This window comes from Myotis myotis, unplaced genomic scaffold (genome assembly GCF_014108235.1).
Source record: "Myotis myotis isolate mMyoMyo1 unplaced genomic scaffold, mMyoMyo1.p scaffold_m19_p_10, whole genome shotgun sequence".
Lineage (NCBI taxonomy): Eukaryota > Metazoa > Chordata > Mammalia > Chiroptera > Vespertilionidae > Myotis > Myotis myotis.
The window spans coordinates 42,203,842-42,227,780 of NW_023416314.1; the positions used below are offsets into that span (position 1 = coordinate 42,203,842).

General features: G+C 38.2%; 5 protein-coding genes and 2 pseudogenes across 5 annotated transcripts; 3 read left to right on the plus strand and 4 right to left on the minus strand.

The window, feature by feature from the left end:
• Positions 1-1,542: 1,542 nt before the first annotated feature.
• LOC118662956 (olfactory receptor 51A4-like) lies at positions 1,543-2,469 on the minus strand. Its single transcript, XM_036322097.1, has one exon. The coding sequence runs from the start codon at positions 2,377-2,379 to the stop codon at positions 1,543-1,545; it is 837 nt and encodes a 278-aa protein (XP_036177990.1). The 5' UTR covers positions 2,380-2,469.
• A 4,503-nt stretch (positions 2,470-6,972) lies between these two features.
• LOC118664731 (charged multivesicular body protein 5-like) lies at positions 6,973-7,688 on the minus strand. The gene has a single exon (XM_036325196.1). The coding sequence runs from the start codon at positions 7,275-7,277 to the stop codon at positions 7,029-7,031; it is 249 nt and encodes an 82-aa protein (XP_036181089.1). The 5' UTR covers positions 7,278-7,688; the 3' UTR covers positions 6,973-7,028.
• On the minus strand, positions 6,973-7,713 carry LOC118664732 (charged multivesicular body protein 5-like). The gene has a single exon (XM_036325197.1). The coding sequence runs from the start codon at positions 7,686-7,688 to the stop codon at positions 7,308-7,310; it is 381 nt and encodes a 126-aa protein (XP_036181090.1). The 5' UTR covers positions 7,689-7,713; the 3' UTR covers positions 6,973-7,307.
• A 646-nt stretch (positions 7,714-8,359) lies between these two features.
• Positions 8,360-8,936, minus strand: LOC118664309 (annotated as a pseudogene).
• Positions 8,937-10,438: 1,502 nt separating this feature from the next.
• Positions 10,439-11,386, plus strand: LOC118662959 (olfactory receptor 51L1). Its single transcript, XM_036322111.1, has one exon. The coding sequence runs from the start codon at positions 10,439-10,441 to the stop codon at positions 11,384-11,386; it is 948 nt and encodes a 315-aa protein (XP_036178004.1).
• Positions 11,387-18,744: 7,358 nt separating this feature from the next.
• Positions 18,745-19,686, plus strand: LOC118662965 (olfactory receptor 51G2-like). Its single transcript, XM_036322125.1, has one exon. The coding sequence runs from the start codon at positions 18,745-18,747 to the stop codon at positions 19,684-19,686; it is 942 nt and encodes a 313-aa protein (XP_036178018.1).
• Positions 19,687-22,326: 2,640 nt separating this feature from the next.
• Positions 22,327-22,948, plus strand: LOC118664311 (annotated as a pseudogene).
• The last annotated feature ends 991 nt before the right edge of the window (positions 22,949-23,939 follow it).

The following is a 23,939-nucleotide window of genomic DNA, read 5'->3' on the forward strand; positions in this document are numbered from 1 at the left end:
AAATATGCTTCTGATAACAATTTCCCACTCCCCAAACATAGCCTCATTTTTACCTTCAATTGTTGTTAGGTCGGAGAGAGCCCAGGATCGGATACATGCAGACATGTGACGAGATAATGGACTCCCCCTGGCATTTCTAACAGATCAGCGTGCCAGACAGAGATACAGGCTCCTCCCTGAATCCACAATGACCCCCACACAGATACTGACTCCTTCCTGAATACCTGGCTGACCCCTGCAGCTGAAACTTCCTCAACTGAATACCTCAGCTCATGTCCCTGCCCCTCACCCAACCGCAGTATAAAAAAAGTTCCCCCCTCCCTGTTGGTGTGAATCCACTTGCCCTGTCCTTGGGGTGCGTGGGTCTCCTGGGGACGCAGAAATAAACCTTTTCCTTTCCTTTCTTTTCTGATTCACTGGACTCTCTATTTCTTGAGCCGCCTCCTGAGCCACCTAACCTAACATTGTTAACAATTATTTATTGGAGATCTACTCTGCATTAGAAACATTCTAGATTAGGCACAAGGGCATAAAAATATAGATATGTGCTCTCCCTTCATTGATAGTATACTTTATTTAGGAAGTTGAAACAAATAGAATAAACACAAGCAACTGTATCTATAATTAAAAATTATAATAGAAAATATAAGACAGAATAAATGATAACCAATTTAAGAGATTTTTTTTAAAAAAGAGAGGGTCATAATTTGAATTGAGGGATTAGATAATCCATAATGAAATTAAGTGAAATTTAAAAGAAGTGGCAGATATGAAATATAAAATTGAAATCAAGAGTATTCTAAAACAATGGGTCAGATATGAAAACTTACCAAAAATAGAAAAGTTGTAAATGTAACAAATTTTCAGAAGGCCAATGTAGCTGAAATTTGATAATGTGATATTGTTGGTGAGGTAGAGAGGGTCAAGGCCATGAATAGTCTTATAGTATATACTTTATTGCTTTAATTTTATTCCCAAAGAAATAAAAGCTCATATTTTAAAAAGACATCACATCATTCAACTTGTCTTTTAAAAATATCACTCTTGACTTCCATAGATAGTTAGAAAGCAGCAGGAGTAGTCATTTAGAAACCAAAGATGCTAATGCCATGTTTCCCTAAAAAATTCTTGTAACACATTAGGATGATTAAAGCAGAGGAGACAAAATGAAGATGTAACTTGTGTCTAGATTAGAGAGAACTTAGTATAGATAAATTGAATATGGGGATAAGGAATCTATTTCTGTCAGAGGGATAGACACTACCATTTCTCTGTCTGGATTTGAATTTGTTCCTTTAAAAAGAGACGACATAAGGTATCTATTTTATTTTTTGTTAACTAGGATGGAGACCCCAGGAAATGTATTTCCTGTTCTGGTTTTATGCCTATGTTCAGTATCTGGCCTAAAGAAAACAAAGCTTATGATATTAACAAGAAAAGCATATTGATGATTATTTGTGTCAAATACTAGGTTTTCTCAAACTCACCTTTAATCTCTTACCTAAGATATTCACCCAATTAGGTTTATACTATACATGACTGCTATATCTGCTTCTGACATAATTTTGCTGCAACTCTTATTCTAATCTGCCGAGTTTTTATACAGTACACAATCGGGTTCATCAGTGGAGGCACAAGAAAGAGAACATTTGCCATGAGAACACTGAAGAGAGGAGAGGCATGCCGGACAAAGCGATGGACAATGGCAAGGTTGATTATAGGTAGATAGAAGATGATCACTGCACAGATATGTGAAGTACAAGTATTGAGAGCCTTGAGCTGTTCTTTCTGGGTTGCAATTCCCAGCACAGTCTTAAGAATCAGAATGTAAGATACAACAATCAGCATAAAGTCTACCATACCACAAAGTGCTCCAAAAAAGCCATAGATGACATTAATTTGGTTGTCAGAGCAGGCCAACTTCATTACATCTTGGTGGAGACAGTAGGAATGGGATAATTGGCTTTTGTTACAATATTTCAACTTTCTCAAAGTGATGGGGAAGGGAAGAACCAGGAGGAAACTCTTAAAGAAGAGCACTCCTCCTATTTGGGCAACTCTGACAGTAGTAAGGATGGAGCTGTATCTCAGAGGGTTGTGGATGGCTAGGAATCGATCAAATGACATGATCAGGAGCACTGAGGACTCACATGCTGTGAATCCATGGATGAAGAATTCCTGGGCAAAGCAGGTATTGGCAGAAATTGTAGGAGCATTGAACAATAAGGTCCTCAACATGGTGGGCAGAGAAGATAAGGATAAACCCAAGTCAGACAGGGCCAACATGGACAGGAAATAGTACATGGGCTCATGCAAGGAGGGTTCTGTCTTGATGACAAAAAGGATGGTGCAGTTTCCTAGAATAGCAACAAAATACATGCAACAGATGGGGATAGAGATCCAGATGTGTGCATATTCCAGCCCTGGAATTCCAATCAAGAAGAATGTGGTGATTTCAACATGTGATGTGTTGATATTGTCATGATGCATTGAGAGGGCTCTGCAATGAAAGATTTTTGAGTTAATAAAATACGAATATCTGAAAATTTGTTAGAAAAAAAGCCATTGTTGAAGGTTCCGGCTTATTTCCAGCTCTCTTTTTACAGAACAAAGCATTTATACGACTTATTATATAGTGTGAAGTGGATGCTATTTTAGACTAAAATCTACCTAAATCATAGATTAAAAAAATTACTTTTGGCATGTGTTTTCTATAGAGAAACTAGAAATGTATTTTTTAAAATTTGTCTTTATCATTGAAATTATTACAGATGCCCCCCCCCTTTTCCCCATGGACCCCCTCCACCTATCCACCCCCACCTTTTCCACACTACTGTCTGTGTCCATGGCTTATGCATATATGCATACAAAGTTCTATGGTTAATCTCTCCCCACCCACCCACTCACCCCGCCTTCCCTCTGAGATTAATCAGTCTGTTCCATGCTTCTATGTGTCTGTATCTCTTTTGTACATCTGTTTATTTTGTTCATTAGATTCCACATATGAGTGAGATCATGAAATATTTGTCCTTCTATGACTGGCTCATTTTGCTTAATATTCTCCAGGTCCCTCCATTCTGTCTCAAAGGGTAAGTGATCCTTCCTTTTTACTGTTGCATAGTATTCCCTGGTGTAAACGTACCACAGCTTTTTAATTTACTCATCTGTTGCTGGGCACTTGGCTGTTTCCAGATCTCAACTATTGTACATTGCACTGCTATGAACATAGGGGTGCATATATTCTTTCTGATTGATTTTTCAGGTTTCTTAGAATATATTTCTAGAAGTAGGATCACTAGGTCAAATGGCAGTTCCATTTGAAAGAAAAAAAGAAAAACAAAATAACAAAATACATTTCTAGTTTCTCTATAGAAAACACATGCTAAAAGTAGATTCTAGTCTAAAATAGCATCCTGATTTAATTTTCCCTATGAAATATTGTTAAAGCCTAGTCAGTGAATCTGGAATCCTTTACAACTTGCCTTCACATCTTAGATAAGATGTTAGGTAGAATATATGGTTACTAGAATAACACTACATGAAAGCAAAGGAATCTGACAACTCAATTTCTTCCTACCTCCTGTAACTCCCACAAAAGTAAGATCGTCTCAAATTCAAACCATCCTTTGTTTTATTCCCTATCTTCTAAAAATTATTGATTATTTAAATATTCTTTTAAAAATGTCCACTAACTTCAAAACATATAGCTATTTGTCAGTGCAGGGATGTCTGATAGCATATGTTTCATTTCTCCTGGCCAGAAATTTGTGATCAATTGCATCATACTGATAGGAGAATGATAACCTGAAGTGGTCAATATCACAATTTAGAAGAATTTGAATTCTGCTAAAGGCCAATTTCTGGAAAGGTGAATAGTCCATTTACATAATCTCTGAAGGAAACAATTTTCCTAAAGATATGACTTTTGGAGGCATGATGTATATGGTTGACTGTCAAAAGAGAGAAGTACAGTGAAAGTCAGATAGATAAGAATATCTGAGTACTTACCAGAGAGTGTATATTTGGAGAGCACTTTTGAGACTGGCTAAAAGATTTCAGCATAAAATTTCAGAAGTCATCCAATTCACCTGATGCCAAAGGCTCCACCTTATATAAGAGGGCTTGTCTCTTTCTTCTTCCTTAATTATCTGCTCGAGGAGCACTGAGGTCTCTAGGGATTGCACTCAGTTAGTATCTGCTCTGAGAATAAGAATAAACATGTGCAGATGCAGTGAATCCACAGGGATTGTTAATACTTTGGCATAAGTACACCAGAATTAGGGACTGTTTTGGTTAGAGAGGTTCTTATTTACCAAGTATGGGAGAAATACGGTAAATGCTATGCAAAATCTCTGACACTTCTGCTGGGTGTTTGGCTCAGATATTACTTCTCTGCCCTGAACATAGTTAACGCACAGATACTAAGAGTAGAACCTGTGCATTAAAGGAAGTGATGTAGGAGAGACACCCTATGACATGTTTTTTGGTCAAGGCTTTACCCCTGAAGCCTAGATTGATTCTTCTAAACACTCCTGGGCATCACTAACTAATACAGAATAATATTGAAAATTTTAAAAAAGAAATAGCATCAATATTATAATACTCTTTCAGACACTAAAATACTTTCCAACTGGTATTATTAGTGATATCTAAACCAGACAATCTATAATAATAAAAGCATAATATGCTAATTAGACCTGACAGCCGAACAACCTTCCAGATGTCATTCTGGACATCCTTCTGGATGAAGCCGAGGCAGTGGGGGCCAAGGCAGAGGCAGTTAGGGGTAATCAGGCAGGCAGATGTGGTTAGGGGCAATCAGGCAGGCAGGCAGAGTGTTTAGGGGAAATCAGGCAGGCAGGTGAGTGGTTAGGGGCCATCAGGCAGGCAGGCAGGCAAGCAGTTAGGAGCCAGTGGTCCTGAATTGTGAGTTGGACATCCCCTGAGGGGATCTGGATTGTGAGAGGGTGCAGGCTGGGCTGAGGGGCCCCCCTCCTCCTGTGCACAGATTTCATGCACTGGGCCTCTAGTATATTATAAAAAAGTAATTAATGGGTAATCCTATATAATAAAAGGCTAATATGCAAATAGACCAGACATCAGAACAACCGGAACAACTGAACAACTGGTCACTATGATGTGCGCTGACCACCAGGGGGTGTGCGCAGAACATGGCAGGCATCAGCTTTGGTGGGATGGTGGAGCAGGTGAGTGGGGGCACCAGACCAAGGCAGGGTGCCAGTCGCTGTCAATGGGGTGAGCCTCTGGTGGTCACTGAAAATTCTTTGCTCTTGCGTGACGTGGTCCAGCCCGATGCTCGCACCTGCTGCCAGTGCTAGCCCGCTCACACTTGCAGCTGGCACCAGAGCTGCCACTTGCACTTGCTGCTGGTGCCTGGCACCAGTACCTATTGCTCAGCGCCATCAGCAGGTGTGAGTGGCAGCTGCGGCCCTGATTGCCCCTGAGGGCTTCTCCACTTCCCCCTGCTCCTGAGGTGTGATCAGGGCAGCAGCCGCTGCTCACACCCGCTGATGGTGCTGGCCCTGCTCGTACCCACTGCTGATGCTGTCTCTAATCCAGCTGTGGGCAAACTACGGCCCGCGGGCCGGATCCGGCCTGTTTGAAATGAATAAAACTAAAAAAAAAAAAGACCATACCCTTTTATGTAATGCTGTTTACTTTGAATTTATATTAGTTCACACAAACACTCCATCCATGCTTTTGTTCCGGCCCTCCGGTCCAGTTTAAGAACCCATTGTAGCCCTCGAGTCAAAAAGTTTGCCCACCCTTGGCTTAAAACATTAGTTTCTGTTTGACTCGATACATTCATGAAGCCTCTGCAATCGGTAGTAGGCCAGAGCTTTCTCTTCAACAGAGATGAGCCCTGTCAGAGCCCAGGGAAAAGGACTGCACCAACTCTTCAAAGTTCAAAGAAGAGACTCTTGGGTAACTTTTCAGACTACAACAGGCATACTTTGGAGATATCTCAGGTTTGGCTCTGTACCACTGGAATTAATCAACTATTGCAATAAGTTCAGTCACAATGTTTTGTTGTTTCCTAGTGTTTATAAAAGTTATGTTTACACTATAGTCTAGTCTAGTAAATGTGCAATGGCATTATGTCTATTTATATATCTTAATTAAAAAATACTTTATTGCTAAAAAAATAAATGCTAACCATCATTTGAGCCTTCAGTGAGCTGTGATTCTTTTGCTGGTATAGGATCTTGCCTCGATGTTGATGAAAACTCAATATCTGTGAAATGAAAGGAAGCAATGCACAATAATAGGAGTTATGCCTGTATTACAGTGGGCTGAGTCATGATATCCAGGACCATTTTTAGTCAAGAGACAGTTAGTTCCATGGGCCTGCGAACCCAAGATCCAGTGTAATAAGAATTACATGAGGCCCGTGCTGGTTTGGCTCAGTGGATAGAGCATTGGCCTGTGGACTGATGGGTCCCAAGTTCTATTCTGGTGAAGGGCACATGCCCAGGTTGCGTTGCAGGATCAATCCCAGTAGGGGGCGTGCAGGAGGCAGCTGATTGATGATTCTCTTTCATCATTGTTGTTTCTATCTCTCTCCCTCTCTCTTCTTCTCTGAAATCAATAAAAATATATATAAAAAAGAATTACATGAGGTTTAATAAATTGATGAATAACATTTCATTATGTTTGTAATAGTTTCGATGTTGTTTTATGCTCTATTTTCTTTTTTTTTTTTTTAAATCTAAAGAGTCCCATTTCCTTGATTTTATTTCAAATTATAGGAATGAAATCATACATGCCCATTGATACTTTTAAGTAAGTTAGTCTTTCCTAAGAGAAAAGGAATAAAAATTTAGTACAAAGAAAGCATCACCCAAATGTTGAGTCTCTTAATGGGGAAAAAAAAGAGCAATGTAATTAACTTTTCTTTCAAATAAAGGAAAGAAACCATAATCTGTTATGATAAATTTGGAAAGATAAATATTTCCTAGTCCCAGAATATGTATTTATTTTACAAGATGTACTTGAGTGATGCAAGTCTATGAAGCAGGGATCTGTGGCAATCCGAATTCATCCACGAGAACTCCATCCTTATTCTTTGTGTCAGTGGGAACACCTTCTGGAATTGCAGGTGCAGATGCAGCTTCATCCAAGTAAGAACTGTCTTCGTCAGCCGGAAGTTCATCACCCAGTGCATCCAACTCTGCTTCTAGGTCATCTTCATCTAACTCTGGAGTGCCATAGCTACGACTCAGTGCTTCTTGGATTTCGTTTGCATCTTCCATCATATCCTCTAGCTGGTCTTGTAAATCCTCGATCTAGTCAATTTTCACTTGTTTGTATGCTTTCTTCATTTCCTTTACTCCCAGTTTCATAGCATCAACCGTGGTCTTAGTGTCTTTCAATGACTGGATGGTGTAATTGGCTTGCTCCATGTTAAATGACTGCTGGGCAAGATTGTCCCGCTGCTGCTCACACATCCGCTTTTGCTTTAAAACCCGCAAGGCTTTCTGCTTGACCATATTCTTTGCAGGACTCTCCCTCATCTTCTTGATCTGATCCTTATACTTCACTAGCTCAGCATCCTGTCGAGAAATTTTCTTGTCAATGGATTCTGCCCTGCTATCCACCGTGCCAATGCAGTCAGTCAGGTTGGGCGGCGGAGCCTTCGGTTTCGCTTTTCCGAAGAATCGGTTCATCTTGGCTGCGAAGAAAACCCAAACACTGGAGCAAAACCAGAAACGGAAGCCTATTTTCTGACTATATATTGATGTTTTCCTTTCTTCAACCATTAATTTAGACTCTGCTTTTGTAAACTGAAATGAAACATTTTGAAGTCAGACCTGATTCTCATTGACTCCTTAGAGTCCAGAAAGTCTTCTTGAGTGTCCTTTCTCTTTATGACAATGTGTTATTTGCACAGGTACAATAAGAACCTGTCCTTTCACCCAGCTACCTGTCCTTTCATTTTGTACACCAAAAAGGTTGTAGGTTCAATTCCCAATCAGGGCACATGCCTGGGTTTCAGGTTCTATCCCCAGTTGGGGCATATACAGGGAGTGACCAATTGATACTTCTCTCTCACATTGATATTTCTCTCTTACATTGATGTTTCTCTCCCCCCTCTCTCTTTTTCTCTTCCTTCCTCTCTCTAAAAATCAATAAACACATCCTTGGGTGAGGATTACAAAAGAACCTGTCCTTTTTTTAATCAGGATATAATTTGAAAAATTAGTTATGCAATCAGGGCCTTTCCTGGAATGTCGTACTTGTGAATGTTGCTCATTAAATCACATACACTGGAATGATCCTGGGACTCTTCAGTCTGAAGGCTGCTGCTCTATTCACTGAACCAAACCTGCTAGGGCCCTCACACATTTTTTTTTTAAGCAGCTTCCTGAGAGGTTTGGCTCCTGTAGTTTTTGTTGTCTGTTATTCTGACAGCTGAACACGAGGGTTCGGGCTGAGAGGTCCCCTCACATATGGGAAATGTATGAATTATTTCTCATCATCACACAATTCTCTATGTGAAACAGCAAAGGATTCTTGGACTATGGGCTTCAGGGTGGGCTTCAGGCCCTTCTATAGGAGGGATCTGCAGAAAGCAGAGCTGCTCCAGCAGAATGCTGGAGATCGCTTTCTCCAGGAGGTGCGTACTCAGAAGTGGGCTGACACTCTTTTACTTTCTCTCTCCTCTCATGGGCCATCGTTTTTTTTTGGTGGGAGTCTTGATGTTCTCCTAACACTTCTTCAGCTGTCTGATATCTTGGCTGACAGTTGTATTCTTGGACAAGCCCCTGCCAGATATGTTGCTTGAGGGCAATAGTTCAGGCATCACTTTTCTTACATGCCAGCACATACTTGTAATTTTCTACTAAAGCAAGCAGGATGCTCTTTTCCAATTCTGAGACATATTTGTCAGGTTTTATAATTTTGTTATTTTGCATTTTCCACCCTACTTCTCCTGGCCCTTGGCTATTCTGCAAGTGCGCCCCCTGGTATTTCTCTTTTGTAATGCTGTTGTATGACAAGCTTTGATTGCTAAGTCATCCATTTCACAGAGGCATCCACTTATAAGACGGGCTATCTCAAACACATTGTGAGCCACACAGCTAAAGAGCCAGGCCGTCACCCACACCCCTCTTCTTCCACCAGACTACTTAGATAACTGACCAATAACTGACCATTTGGGCTTTTTGTTTTTTTCTGTTCCCACACTTTAAATTTCTACTCGTATGTTTTAAATTCACCAATAGAGAGACACCACAAAACCTTCAGCCCAACCTGATCTCAATAAAAGCAGAACCTGAGGCCTGTGACACATTTCTACAATTTCCAACATCATCATCATCATATGTTTTGGCATAGTTGTTGTTAAGAGATGTTTATATTAATTACGTCTCTGGGGACCCAGCAGACTGTGACACTAATCATGAAGATTCAATCTACCCCAGGAGAAACCAAGAGTATTTATAGTGACAGTAATCATAGCCTCTGTATTCAAGATAAATTTGACTTTATACTGATATATAAAATAGAGATGGAACTCTTCTTGGGTGAGAAATAAACCGAGAGAGCAAGAACTAAAAGCACAAAAATATAAAGAAAAATTGAAAGAAAGATGGAAGCAATAAAAGGACTGGAAACAAATAGAGGATTACATAGTGATAAGACAGAAATTTAGGTAAAACAAAATAGAAAGAAATGGTAGCCAGGAGGAAAATACAAATATAAATTATGAGTGTTTAGAAAGTAAATTAATGGAGGGGTGGAGGAAAGAGAGAAAGAGAGAGAGAGAGAGAGAGAGAGAGAGAGAGAGAGAGAGAGAGAGAGAGAGACTTTACCTACAATGGAGGAAAACTTAGTCAGAGACAGACAAAATAAAACTGGATTATTTGGGAAACAGACTACTGGTAACATGATTAACATCATATCGATGAAACTGGCTTATATGTAAATTTCAGGTAAGTGTTAATTTTTAAATTGCAAATAAATAGTAGGTATAGATTTTGGCATAGTTTGTGTTAATATACAAGGGCTAAAGAGAGTAAAGTAATTAGAAGAACAATGTATTATTTATGCAAGGGAGAAAATGGATGTCATCCTCTAGAGGTGAACAATTTGAGATGTATTAAATATCATAATATTTTACTCCAATCTACAATTTTAAGATAAGCTGATCAGTGGAAGATTGTCAATGCAAATCTATTAAAATTCTTGTCAGAGATGACCAGATTTGCATAGTAGACACTTTTATTCCAGAATTTGCTGCTACTGGAAAATGTTCCTTATATGAAAATCATAAAAGGTACCTCCTTTCTTTGCGAAGTTAGAGAGGTTAGAGGAAACATGTATTGTATTCTGATTGCACTGCTTATGCTCACAAGGGATAATTTTGACAGATACAAATGAATAACAGGAACTATTCCTCCTGTTTGCCAGGGTCACCATGGTGGTCTGGAATACCAATGATACTATGGAGCCCGTATTTATTCTGAAGGGTTTTCCTGGACTGGAGTATGCTCATTCTTGGCTCTCAATTCTATTCTGCTTTGTATTCTTGGCAATACTGGTTGGTAATGTTACCATTCTCTCTGTCATTTGGATCGAGTCCTCGCTCCATCAGCCCATGTATTATTTCCTTTCCATCCTGGCACTAAATGACCTAGGTATGTCCCTGTCTACTCTTCCCACTATCCTTTCTGTATTATGGTTGAATACTCGGGAGATCCAGGCAAGTGCTTGCTTTGCTCAGCTCTTCTTCATCCACACATTCACATTCCTGGAATCTTCAGTGCTATTGGCCATGGCCTTCGACCGTTTCGTTGCTATCTGCCGTCCACTGCACTACACCACCATCCTCACCAACAGCGTAATAGGCAAGATCGGTTTGGCCTGCTTGTTAAGAAGCGTGGGAGTTGTACTCCCCACACCTTTGCTACTGAGACAATATCACTATTGCCATGTCAATGTCCTCTCCCATCCATTTTGTTTGCACCAGGATGTTCTGAAATTATCCTGTTCAGATGCCAGGATCAACAGTATTTATGGACTGTGCATAGTTATTGCCACACTGGGCGTGGATTCAGTCTTTATACTTCTCTCTTATGTCCTGATTCTGAATGCTGTGCTGAGCATTGCGTCTCCTGAAGAGCGGCTAAAAGCACTCAACACATGTGTGTCCCACATCTGTGTGGTGCTCATCTTCTTTGTGCCAGTTATTGGGGTGTCAATGGCCCATCGTTTTGGGAAACATCTGTCTCCCGTAGTCCACATCCTCATGGCTAACATCTACCTGCTCCTTCCCCCGGTGCTTAATCCTATTGTCTACAGTGTCAGGACAAAACAGATTCGTCTAGGAATTCTCCGAAAGTTTGGGCTAGAGAGGAGGCTTTAAGTAATTCTATCCTCTAGTTTTCCCACTGAAAAATTGTGGGGCAGCTATTGTAGTAGGTGAGAAATAAAATATTTGGGGTGAAGTCATCTGTTTAAATTCTTAATTCACTTCCAATTCTCAGTTAATTAACAATCCTTATGAGATTCAAGTTTTTCAGTCAAATTGTGATAAGCATGGCCTCTTCTATCCCCAAATTAATTATGAGACTTCTATTAGATAATGTATGTAAAAGAGATTGTTTTGGAAAACTGTAAAATTTGTCAATATTATTATTTGTAATGATAATAGAAATAATTTTCCTTATAAAATGTAACTATGTTCATATGGTTTCCAATGCTTATGCTCTAAAACCCAGAAATCCATCTTTCTCTCTCTCCCTCTCTCTCTTTTTCTAATACATTTGCCCATATTTTGTTTCTCCTGCTAAAATGTTATAACTGATTATGAAACTATTTCTGACTTCTTGGAGCAAGTTTGAAACTTGAGTTCGTGGCAGAACTGAAATGCTACTGTGGCTGTTGGCTACGAGCTAAGTCTTCACCTCATCACTGGGCAGTGATGGCCTTTCTCCCACTGCCACTGGAGATCTATCTACTCTTTTAACCGAACAGCAAATGCTGAGGCAGAAACATGGGGAGTTGTTCAAGCAAGCCTGACAGTGCTGGTCTACACATTTGGGCACATGTGTAGATTCCCTGTTCAGTAGGGCAGCATGTTTTAACCTGTGAGTGGGTTGGGAGTTGTGCACAATAACCACCCTCATCTTTTAACAATATTTCCTACTCTTATTCTACATGCTGTGTGGATCTTTCATATTGTATCTTTCTCAGTATCTTTGTTGTAGATAACCCATTACTCTTTTCTCCTTCATTAAGATGACTTACATGTGTGCATTGATTGGTGATATTTTCCTATTTCATACATATTCACTTTCTTCTCAGCTACATTATAAACTTTTTGAGTATGGGGTCATGACTGCTACACTAACATATCCCTATGGGACTGATCTCCCCCAGCTATCACGGGTACTCCTAAAATAGTTGTAAGTGTAAATCTTATTGCCTATTTACTCATCCAATGACACTATACTAAGAAACATGAAATATCAACTGTGACAATTATTGCTTTAAATACTATGGATACATACAAAATGGAATGCATGGGTCTTAATGTTAAAAAATTAATGTTTAATAGTGGAGATACATATGTATAAAGATTAGTAAAATTAACAGATGCTAGCATTGAAATAAATAAATTGTACAATATTACTACTGGAGAGTGCTCAATTTCAATTGAAGATTTAGGAGTCCGGAATTGAAGTAGTTGACATTTTAGTTGTGCCTTGTGAGTCAAATTTTTTAGTGCCAGCTGGGCTAAGTGTGAAAAATTGGTGTGCTTCAGCTGATTTACATTGGCTTATAAAAGACAATTGTGCATATCTTATTCCAACTGCATGTTCTGTAATGTCAGACTGGCAGTTTGGTTTTGGTCATGATGGGAGTATTTACACAACAGAAATTGGAAAACGCTAAATTTGAGGGCTTTAAAAATTTTCCTTAAGAGTTGGTTGTTAAGTATTTACCAGCACACCACTGGTCAAGGTGTTCCAGGAAAAGGAGGTAGCATGAAAAGAGCAGAGTTTAGAAAGAACACGTCTGAGTAACATTTTCCCCAATCTCCAGGAGCAACTTAAGACTTGCCCAAACTGTCTCACATTATCTCAAACTAGAAAGGACTCTGAAGTGGACTTGGACATGCACTACTCAGATCATACTTCAATCAAGAACTTCTGAAAAGAGGGGACCCAAATCCTTCTGATCAAGCACCTCCCTCCCTTAAAAACTTGTGGAAAATCTGACGGGAGTAAGAAGTACTAATTGGTAGTTATCGAATAGTAATGGAGATGTGAAGTTCAACATGGAGAATATAGTCAATAACATTGTAATAACTATATATGCTGCCAGATGGGTACTGAAAATATTGAGGGGAGCACTTTATAAAGTATATGATGTCTAACCACTATGCTGTGCATCTGAAACTAACACAAACTTACAGTGAATGTAACTGTAATTAAAAAATAAAATTTAAAGTTCTTAATAAAATAACTTGCAGCCTAAGCTGCTGTGATGTCATTATCTGACTACGGAATATGCGATGCTTGCCTCATAAAAATCATTATGAAGTGACCCTTTTATAATATTGTCTAGAAATACAGGTGTAGGGTTTCTGTTATTCTTAGTTAAATATTTTAAATGGTTCATTAAATATTCTCAGTTAAATATTTTAAATGGTTCAAAAACCCATGCTTTCTGGGCCTGGGTTTTCTCTCTACAAACCTTCAAATAAGGTTTTCAAGAAAGACATAAATTCCTGCAGAACACCAAGTTCAGATGAAAATTTCTGAGCCAGTCTCTTAAATATTGGTTCTGTTTGTGTCTATGAGTTTTTGTTCATTTGTTTTTCCTGTTTGTTCATTTGTTGCTTTCAATTTGATATTCCACATATGAGTGGAACCATATGGTTCTTAACACAAATTTTAGAAGTTAATAAATGCTTTCTGGATAAAATATGTCTGGAAAAGTCTGAAACCATTAGCATGCAGTATAGATGTTTATGCACAATGGTATTGCAATCCACCATTTGTCCCAAACATAATTGACCAAGGCTTTTCTATATTTCTGACTTATTTCACTTAGCACAATATTCTCAAAGATTCATCCATGTTGTTGCAAATAGCAATATTTCATCTTTTGTCATGGCTCAGTAGTATTTATTCCATCATATATATGTACCATATCTTTATCTAAAGTCTACCGAAGGACACTTCTGTTATTTCCATCTTAGACATCGCGAATAATGCTGCATCATAGAATTATACACTTGAGGCCCATATAATCTTATTAACCAATGTCATGCCAATAAATTTAATTTAAAAATAAAATAATATACATTTGCCTCTGCATAAAAAAAGCCATCTGATGCTCATGAAATCAGATCCAGAGAAATTAGCCTTATGATGAAATTATTTAATGGCTATTAATTTCATACACCCATTGCAAATACTTGACAAAGTTTTTGAAATCAGTTTCAGCTCAGGGCATAAAATACAGTATCACAGAATTGGTAGACTGGCAGAATAGTAGGAATAATTAATTTAATAAAAATCTGTATCAAAGCATCAGGGAATCAATTTTTGATGATTTGTTATTAATTACATAATACGTTCTAAATGCTATACATATATTAACTCATTGAACATTTAAAAAACATAGGAGACAGATAAAATTATTATGAACTCATTGTATACATAAGGAAACAGACAAAAAGGCTGAGTAACAATGTTCCCAAGGCTGCACAGTCAATAAGTGCCAGAACAGGAATTCAAAGGTAAGGACCTTTGGATCTACAGACCATGCTCTTTACTGTCATGGTTAAAGAGGCCATGTTCTTTGTCTTCATATTACCCTGAGACTTAAACACAGAATTTTGAGTTTTAGTTTAATTTTCTCCCATTCCCTTCACCACACTCCATCACCTGCTACACCTATAGTCTCCTCCCCACAGCTTAAAAAAAGGTTGTATTTTTATTAACCTTGGCATTATTAACAATTGGACTGGATAATTCTTTGTTGTGGGATCTGTCTGCTCATTGTAAGGTGTTTAGGAACATCCCCAATATCTAAAAACTAGATGCCCTCAACATTTCCCCAGTGTGACAACTAAAAATGCCCCCAGATGCAGTAAAATATCCCGTTATGAAAATTTTTCTTATTGCTGAGAATTACTGTCTTAAATCAAGGATTCTTTCAACTCCCATTTCCCAAATGGAGTTCTGCTGAACACAAATTTTAGAAGTTAGCAAATGCTTTCTGGATAAAATATGTCTGGAAAAGTCTGAAACCATTAGCATGCAGTATAGATATTTACACACAATGTTATTGCAATGCACCATTTGTCCCAAACATAATTGACCAAGGCTTTTCTATATGTTTGGCCATTAATTCTATTTCAATAGTGGCCTATTGTACATTTTAGGAAAATCTGATACAGGGCGTATAAAGAATTATTATTTTTGAGTAGCTAGTAACTGCTATTTCTGGTTATTGAGAGCACAGTCTTCTTTGTACATTATTCTGATTCACCGAGCCTCCATCAGATGAGCTCAGGGACACTTCTCTGTTGCTACCATAGCTGGACTCCCAGCTAGAGAATTTTACCTGATCATCTCCTGCCCACAAGCAAGAGAAAAAGCTGCACTGTCAGTGGCATAATTTTTCCTCCCTGAAGGTTGCATTAAGAAAAAAAAACAGTCCTGAGAGAATGGATTAACCCAGAGGGGCTGCTGAGTTTAGGGTAGTTAAAGCACAGAATATAGTGCTGATGAAGCACATCGCTGGATGGAGTCAAGGATGCTGAACCCAAAAATATTTTATCCTGGCTCTGGAGTTGCTGAAGGAAAATTGGATGCTTCACTCAGGAAATCTATGCTTCCTTGAAGAACTATCCACCTTAGGATCCACTGTGGCTCTCTCTGTCTATAAGAAGTCCCTAGGCCTGTCTGACCAACCTATAGCAGGATGAATGGCTATCTACATCTGAGGGCTCAGGTGTGCCTGAAGGAGGGCTTCTGAGTTGAGAAGAATGGGTAAGAAATTAGTACCTATTTGAAGAATTTGACCAAGTGAAATTACTAATTTGAGGTAAGTCAGAGATACAGATTGGCATGCTCCTAAAGAAGCCAGACTATCATCATCCAAGGCTGCTCAAAACGGCTTTGGGAAGGAATGCCACTAAAATCCACCTCCAGGTATAGGTACTATAACTGGTTGGTTCATGCATTGAAATCTCCAGTCTCTCAAAACATTTCTATCTCATATTATAACGTTCAAAATGATAATGATGATAGTCATGATGATTCAAGTACCTCCTCTATTTCTATCTCATGCATATCATACATATTTGGCAATACTGTGAACCAAAAAAGGAATTTAGGCAAAGTAATTCCCAAGAGAAGTCCTGAGGGGGATATCTTTACAAGTGATACCGTAGGCAATGCAGGTCACATCTGCCTTTGGATCACAGTTGTATATGGCTGATATGTTTAAGATTGTGACTACTTCAGCATATCCATTAAGATGTTGCTTTACTTAAGTCTAAAGTATCTCCTAGGTCTCAGACCCTTTGCTAAACACTTTAGATACATTTTCTTGAATATCTTAAATATTACATAACGTAATGCATTTCCCAGTTTTTCGTGTTCAAAGAAGTTTGGTAATCTGTTCAAAATGAATGACAGTTATCAGGTTTTCTCTGACTCTAGAGAAGTAGCCACTGAGTACAAGGTGTTTGTATCTATATCCAAAAGACCCATTTAGGGGAGATGATTTATGACTAACCTAAGTCAGAGACTTTTCTACAAAGAAGTAGGTGAGAGTGATCTTAGAGGGAAGGGCTGGCATACCTGGGCAGGATGTAGTCTCTGAAGACATTGAAAGATTTGAGAGAGGGTATCAAGGAAGAAGAAAATAATTGTGTGCAACTACCAAAGAGCTAACAATTATTGTTTAGTGATGTTGAATGAGCTGAGGAAAAGTTTGTGATATTAAAGCTAAGATAGTGAGGGAGGTGTATAAAGACCAATATTGCCTAATATGCTATAATTAGTAAAGTATATAAATCACAAGATGAGAATATGTAAAGCAATTCCTCTTTTCATTGTATCTGCTCCTAAAAAGGCAGGAAGTGGTGTCAGAGTGAAAAGGTTCCTGTGACTCCTGTAGGAGGGCAGGGAATTAGTTTAAGTCTGTCAGAGGAAACCATAAAATGTAAGTATATCAGTGGAGCATGATAGATTGGGAAACAGATGAATTTTGAAAAAAAAAATTGACATCAAATTTACCAAGTGGACATTTTTATTGTTATTTGGTGCCCAGAGTAATTGGAATTGAGTGGCCATCATGTTGCCCAGTAATTGAAGTCTCTAGGAGTCCTCCTATAATGCCTCATCTTCTTCAGTCCTTAGTCAACCCTGCCTCTTACGTGTCCTAGAGCACATTTCATCTGTTTGGTGTTCGAGTCCTGAGCACTAAAGCTGTTACACTCTTCTAACATGCCATGTTTCTTTTTGGTTGTTGCCTTGATTTTTTTTCTAAGGATTGTTTTCTCTCTCTTCCTTTCAATTTTTCTGAGTAGGAGAAATTTATTTTTTGGCAACCCTTTACAGATCCAAAAATATCACTATCTCTTTGACACACATGCCTCAAGTTAATCCTAACCAAACTGAATTAATCGTACACCCTAATTTCACCAAGTTTTTAATTTTTTTCTTTGTTTCATTTAATGACACCAAAATCTACCAAATAACTGAACTTGTCCTGGGTTTCTTTCTTTTTCTCATTTTTAGCATATGATCATCATTGACCAATATTTAATTTTTTCTCCTTATAAATTTTTATATCTATTTGACCTTTATCATCCCTACTGTTACATTTCACCTTTATCCACTTTTAAAAACCACTGCACTCGCCTTCTAAAGGACTTCCCTGTTTTCTCTTTTGTCAGCATTTAGACCATTTATGTATGTTGTTGTCCTTTATAGCAGCAACATGAGTATAAACAGTAGACAACAAACTTTCGTTTAATACAACTGTTTCATGTGTGTTGAAAAAATATAAAGAAATAACATTTGTTCTAATTTAGCACTGATATAAATTTGGTCAATGGTTTAATTTAAAAAAAGACATTTTTTACCTTCTAAGTTTAAATACACACTCTATATTTATGCACAATTTCCTTCAGAAATTCTGGTTCATTTTAATTAATTTTTAGCTCTCATAACCCTCTGAAAAGCCATCAGCCCTATAACTTTGCTCAATTATATTTACTTATAATACTAACACCTTTCTGCATTTACATGGGTGCCAATCAGCTCTTTGTTCCCATCAAACTCATATTTGTTATTCAAGAACCTAATTCAAGAATTATTTTTAATAAATCTTCCCTGACCTCCCTGGTCAGGATAGTTTCCTAGTATTAAAGTAACACTTGGCTTTATAATATTAGCTCTCTCTATCCACCAGGGTGTAAGTATTTGAAGGCATGTTTTATATATTTCTCTATATTTTCACACCGCACAATTTCCTTTTATAAAATATGTTCTCAATGAATGTGCAATGAACAAATAATCCATTGGTAAAATAATAAATGCAGATAGTAATTTACATATAATGAGCAGAAGAGTAATTGAAACAGTAAACAGAGCAGCATGCATTGAGCTTCTTTTTGTAATATTGACTTTTACTGTAACTGTTCTATGTTTTTGTCTCTCCACCTAGACTGAAGGTGCCTCCATCTGCACAATGTCTGTCTTCAATAGCTCTACGCTGTACCCTCGTTTCCTTCCAACAGGCTTCTCAGGCCTTGAAAGCAGCTATGGCTTGATATCTCTTCCCATCTTCTTTGTTTACGTCACCTCAGTTGCAGGAAACATTACTATCCTATTTATCGTCAGAACTGAGCCTTCCCTCCACCAACCAATGTACTTCTTTCTGTCAATGTTGGCACTTACTGACCTGGGCCTGTCCACTACAACCTTGCCTACCATGTTCAGTGTCTTCTGGTTCCATGCCCGGGAGATTTCCTTCAATGCTTGTCTGGTCCAGATGTATTTCATTCATGTTTTCTCAATTATTGAGTCAGCTGTGCTGTTAGCCATGGCGTTTGACCGCGTTGTAGCCATCCGAGTGCCCCTGCGCTACTCAGCCATTCTAACAAATGGTGTAATCATTGGAATTGGGTCGGCAATTGCTGGAAGGGCTTTGGCTCTGGTCTTTCCAGCTTCCTTCCTCCTAAAGAAGCTTCAGTATCGTCATGTCAATATTCTCTCTTACCCCTTCTGCCTGCACCAGGACCTCATAAAGACAACTGTATCCAGCCGTCGAGTCAGCAGCATCTATGGCCTCATGGTGGTCATCTTCTCCATGGGACTGGATTCAGTGCTCCTCATCTTCTCCTATATTCTCATCCTTGGCACAGTGTTGAGTATAGCCTCCAAAAGAGAGAGGGTGAAAGCCCTCAATACCTGCATCTCCCACATCTGTGCTGTAATCACCTTCTATACACCAATGATTGGGCTATCGATGATCCGTCGCTACGGGCAGAATGCTTCCCCAATTGTCCATGTGCTCATGGCCAATGTCTACTTGCTGGTTCCACCCCTCATGAACCCAATTGTCTACAGTGTCAAAACCAAGCAGATTCGTGACAGAATCCTCAAGAAATTCAAACAACAGAAAGTTTAGGTAAAAGGGACTCTAAGACACAACTTTCTTCCCCCTCTTTTTTATATTTATGAGAGTACTTCATATTAATATAGAATTTTGAATTTAAATATTACTGAAAATGCTTTGCCTTTAAGAAGCTAGATACAAACTTCAATAATAGTAAATCCTATCTTTTCAGTATGGAGAATAAAGGCATGCTTTGTTTTGTTTTGTTTTGTTTTGTTTTGTTTTGTTTTATATTCATGTTGACATACTAAAGAATATGGTCACCAAACCCAGGTTAGGCCATTCTTAGAAGAACTCTGACTTTCCTTTTAATAATCAGCAATAAATATTTGTGAAACTGAGGCATCAAATCAGCAATTTAGTGAAGTTATTCATTATACTTTATAAAGTTCCTGAATTTCTAAACAAAATTTAGATTTCAAGATGACTCTGGTTCTAATATAGACTCTGTAGTCAAGAGCAACAATATTTCCCCACAAAACTGACATTAATATGAATGTATTTTTAATGCATTTTTTGACCTTCTGTTTAGCACAGAAAAATGTTTCCAGGAGGAAAAACTTCTCTCAAGAGAAAATGACAAATGAATTAAGTTCATACTTTGAGAAGCATGAAAGGAAGGCAACTTGGCCCAAATAATTAAACTGATTTGGGTGGCTCTCAAATGATCCAGAAACTGTGATGTTTCTGTGTTGAGGAATTTATAGAGGCCTTTAGGTAGATACTTCTGAGACCCAGATTTCATCCATTTTGATTTGTTTTCAATCTGTCAGTTATTGAGAGAGAGATGTCCAAGTGTCCAAATATAATAATACATTTGTCTATTCCTCCTGGTTATGCTATCAGCATTACCCCAGGTATTTTGATGTTCTGTTGTTAGGTGTGTAGATATTATGTAGAAATTTTGTTATGTCTTCTTGGAAATCACCTCATCAAAATTTAATGCTCTTCTTTATTCTAGATAGCTTTTTTCTCATTTTAAAATATGTCTTTTCTGATATTAATCTAGCTTGTCTAGCTTTCTTTTGATTAATGTTATCATGGTATATCTTTTTCCTTTTCTTTACCTAAAAATATGGATTTTTAGGGTCTTAGTTTGCCAAGTACTGTTTTATTTAAAAATTTTTTTAAAGCTTTCTGGGATATAATTTACATTGTATACATACATCACCCATTTAAAATACATCAATGTTTTAAAATACATTAATAGATTTGTGTAACTGTCAATCAATTTTTATAATCTCAAAAAACATCTCATACTCTTTAGCTATTACCTCCACCCCATATACTTCACCTGATCCTAAGGAACCACTAATCTACTTTCTGGCTCAATAGATTTCCTCATTTTGGACTTTTGTATGTTAATCCTCACCCAAGGATATTATTTTTCCTATTTATCTTTTTCTTTTAAGAGAGAGTGGAAAGGAGGGGGAGAGACAGACAGAGAAACCTTGATGTGAGAGAGACACATTGATTGGTTACCTCCCACCTGGGCCTTGACTGGAACAGGGGATTGAGCCTGCAAATGAGGTACATGTCTTTGACCAGATCAGACCTGAGACCCTTCAATTTGAGGGTTGAATCTCTAACCACTGGGAAAAACTGGCAAGGGCTTCACTTTCACATGCATACAATAACAAAATATGTGGTATTTTGTGGCTGATTTATTTCTCTTAGCATACTGATGTAGCAAGTATCAGTACTTCAGTCCTTTTTATACTGAGTAATATTCCATTTAATAGTGCTATATGGTGTTAAAAATGGCCCCTGTCTATTGATCTGTGTAATTTTATAGCATATATTTCACAGCAAGTAGGTCCTACAGCTCAAAACACACCAGTAGCAAATTGAAATTCTTACACATATAATTGCTTTAAATACATCCTAAATAAATACAATTATAATCATATAGAAACTGCCTTATTTGCATATCTCACAAAACTGTGCCAAATTTCTGCTAGCTACAGATAAGACAAACCCTAGGGTTATGAAAGACTCCAAGCCACTTCTGCCCTTCAGAACTCTCTGACCCAGAGACTACCTTTCATGCTACTGAAAGATATTATTAGGCAATATATGCCCCTCTCCCTTGCCCTAAGAATCCCCTTGGCCATTTCTTTTGGGGTAATGGCCCTGACCACTACTCCTGGAAAGTCTCCTGCTATGTTGAACTTTCCCTACCATACAGCCTGTTCAAGTGCTGTCCCAGAAAGCTCATTGTATGCTACTGCTATCTTATGGTGAAACCTTTTCCTTGATCATTCCCCAAATCCATTGAATTATAATAGAACTAGAGGGCTGGTGCACAAATTTGTGCACAGGTGGGGTCTGGCCAGCCCTGCTCCTGATCAGGGTGGGTGGCCGGGCTGGCTGGGGGGAGGGGCTGCAGGAGGTTGGCCAGCCAGTCCAGCCCCTGATTGGGGTGAGGGGAGCCGATCGGGGCCCTGATTGAGCCAGTTGGCTGCCACATAGCAACTGGTCATTCCAGTCATTTCAGTTGTTCTGTTGTTCTGGTCGCTTGGCTTTTATATATATAAATGGGTGGACGCCCAAGATTTCCACTAACCAGATGGCTAAACAAATATTAAATTAATTTAAGCCATTGAGGAAGAGTTTCTGACATCCACATTCTGATTCCATCACATTCCTGCAATGTCAGTCTCTAATACCTCTGAAGTGGAAATCTCTACCTTCTTCCTTATTGGGCTCCCAAGGATGGAGCATGCTCACATTTGTGTCTCCATCTCCATTTGCCCCATGTATCTCATTGCCATGCTGGGGAACTGCACCATCCTCTCTCTCATAAAAACAGGGACCTCTCTGTATGAGCCTATGTACTGTTTCATCTCCATGCTGGCCTTTTCTGACCTCAGACTGTCCATCTCTTTGCTTCCAATCATGTGGATAATCTTCTTGTTCAATGCCGCTAGAATTTATCCTGATGTCTGCTTTGCCCAAGAGTTTTTCTCTCATGGATTCTCAGCTATGGATTCATCAGTTGTTCTTATTATGTCCATCCACTGTTTTATGGCTATTTTCAACCTGCTGAGATACACCTCCATCCTGATCAATGAAAGTCATTAATTGGCCTTGTATTTTCTATAAAAGTATCTCATTGTTCTTCACTAATCCCTTTATTCTAAAGAGGCTGAAATTCTGTACGAAAATCCTTTTATCTCACCCATACTGCCTCCACCAGGATGTCATGAAGCTGACCTGTTCTGACAGGGTCAATATAATCTATGATTGTCTGTGGATCAAACAGCTATGTTAGGGTTGGTGTGCATTTCTGTATTATATGCTGACACTGAAAATTGTTCTGGGCACCACCTCATACAAGGACCATTTTAAGTTCCTCAACACTTACAACGTTTGTGTTGTGATCAACTTCTATGTGCCTATTGTAACCTTAGCTATTTTTGAAAATTTATCTTTATTGTTGAAAGTTTTACAGATGCCCCCCCCCTCCCAATTACCCCCTCTTTCCCACTCCTACCCCCTACCCAGACATTTTCTGTTTTGCCAAAAATGTTTCATCAGTTATTAAGGTTATCTTAGCTGAAATTTTCCTTCTGGTTCCACTACTAATGAATTTCAATGTATACCCTGCAAAGAGTTATCAGATTAGAAATCTAATTCTTGCAAAATTATATAACAAGGTTGATAGAAAATTTTAGCTGCAATGAATGTTCAGTTCACTTTACTATTTTTGAACAAACATGGGTATCTAAGAATTATGATGACTAGAGATTGACATAAATATGTACTGTATATACTCAGCAGCCTCATCAATTTTTAAATTATTGATTTACTTTAACAGCAACAACATAGTAGATGGGTTGGAGTCATAATATGCTGATTATTGTGTATCTCACCTCTTTTTTCTCCTTTACTTCTCCACACAATTAGCTATATGTCTATATCAGCAACAGCCATGGAAGCACCATCTTAATTTGATTAAATGATTTTTTAATATATTATTCTAAAAAATTAACATGTTTAATTAGGCAAAAGCAAATGTGGCTTTACTTTACTCAGGCATGATCAGCAGTGACTAAAATGAACTCAAGATTAATCACACACACAGATACATTAAGTAACACCTAGTTTGTATATGTGTGTGTTGGTGGGGAATGTAGAGGTGTTTTTTCATCAGCAATTCAAGTAAAAATGCTTTTTGATCAAGTACTATGAAACATGTATTAAATGTAAAATTAATAGGTGAGCAAATATTTTATTCACTTATATTTTAAATTGTCTGAAAT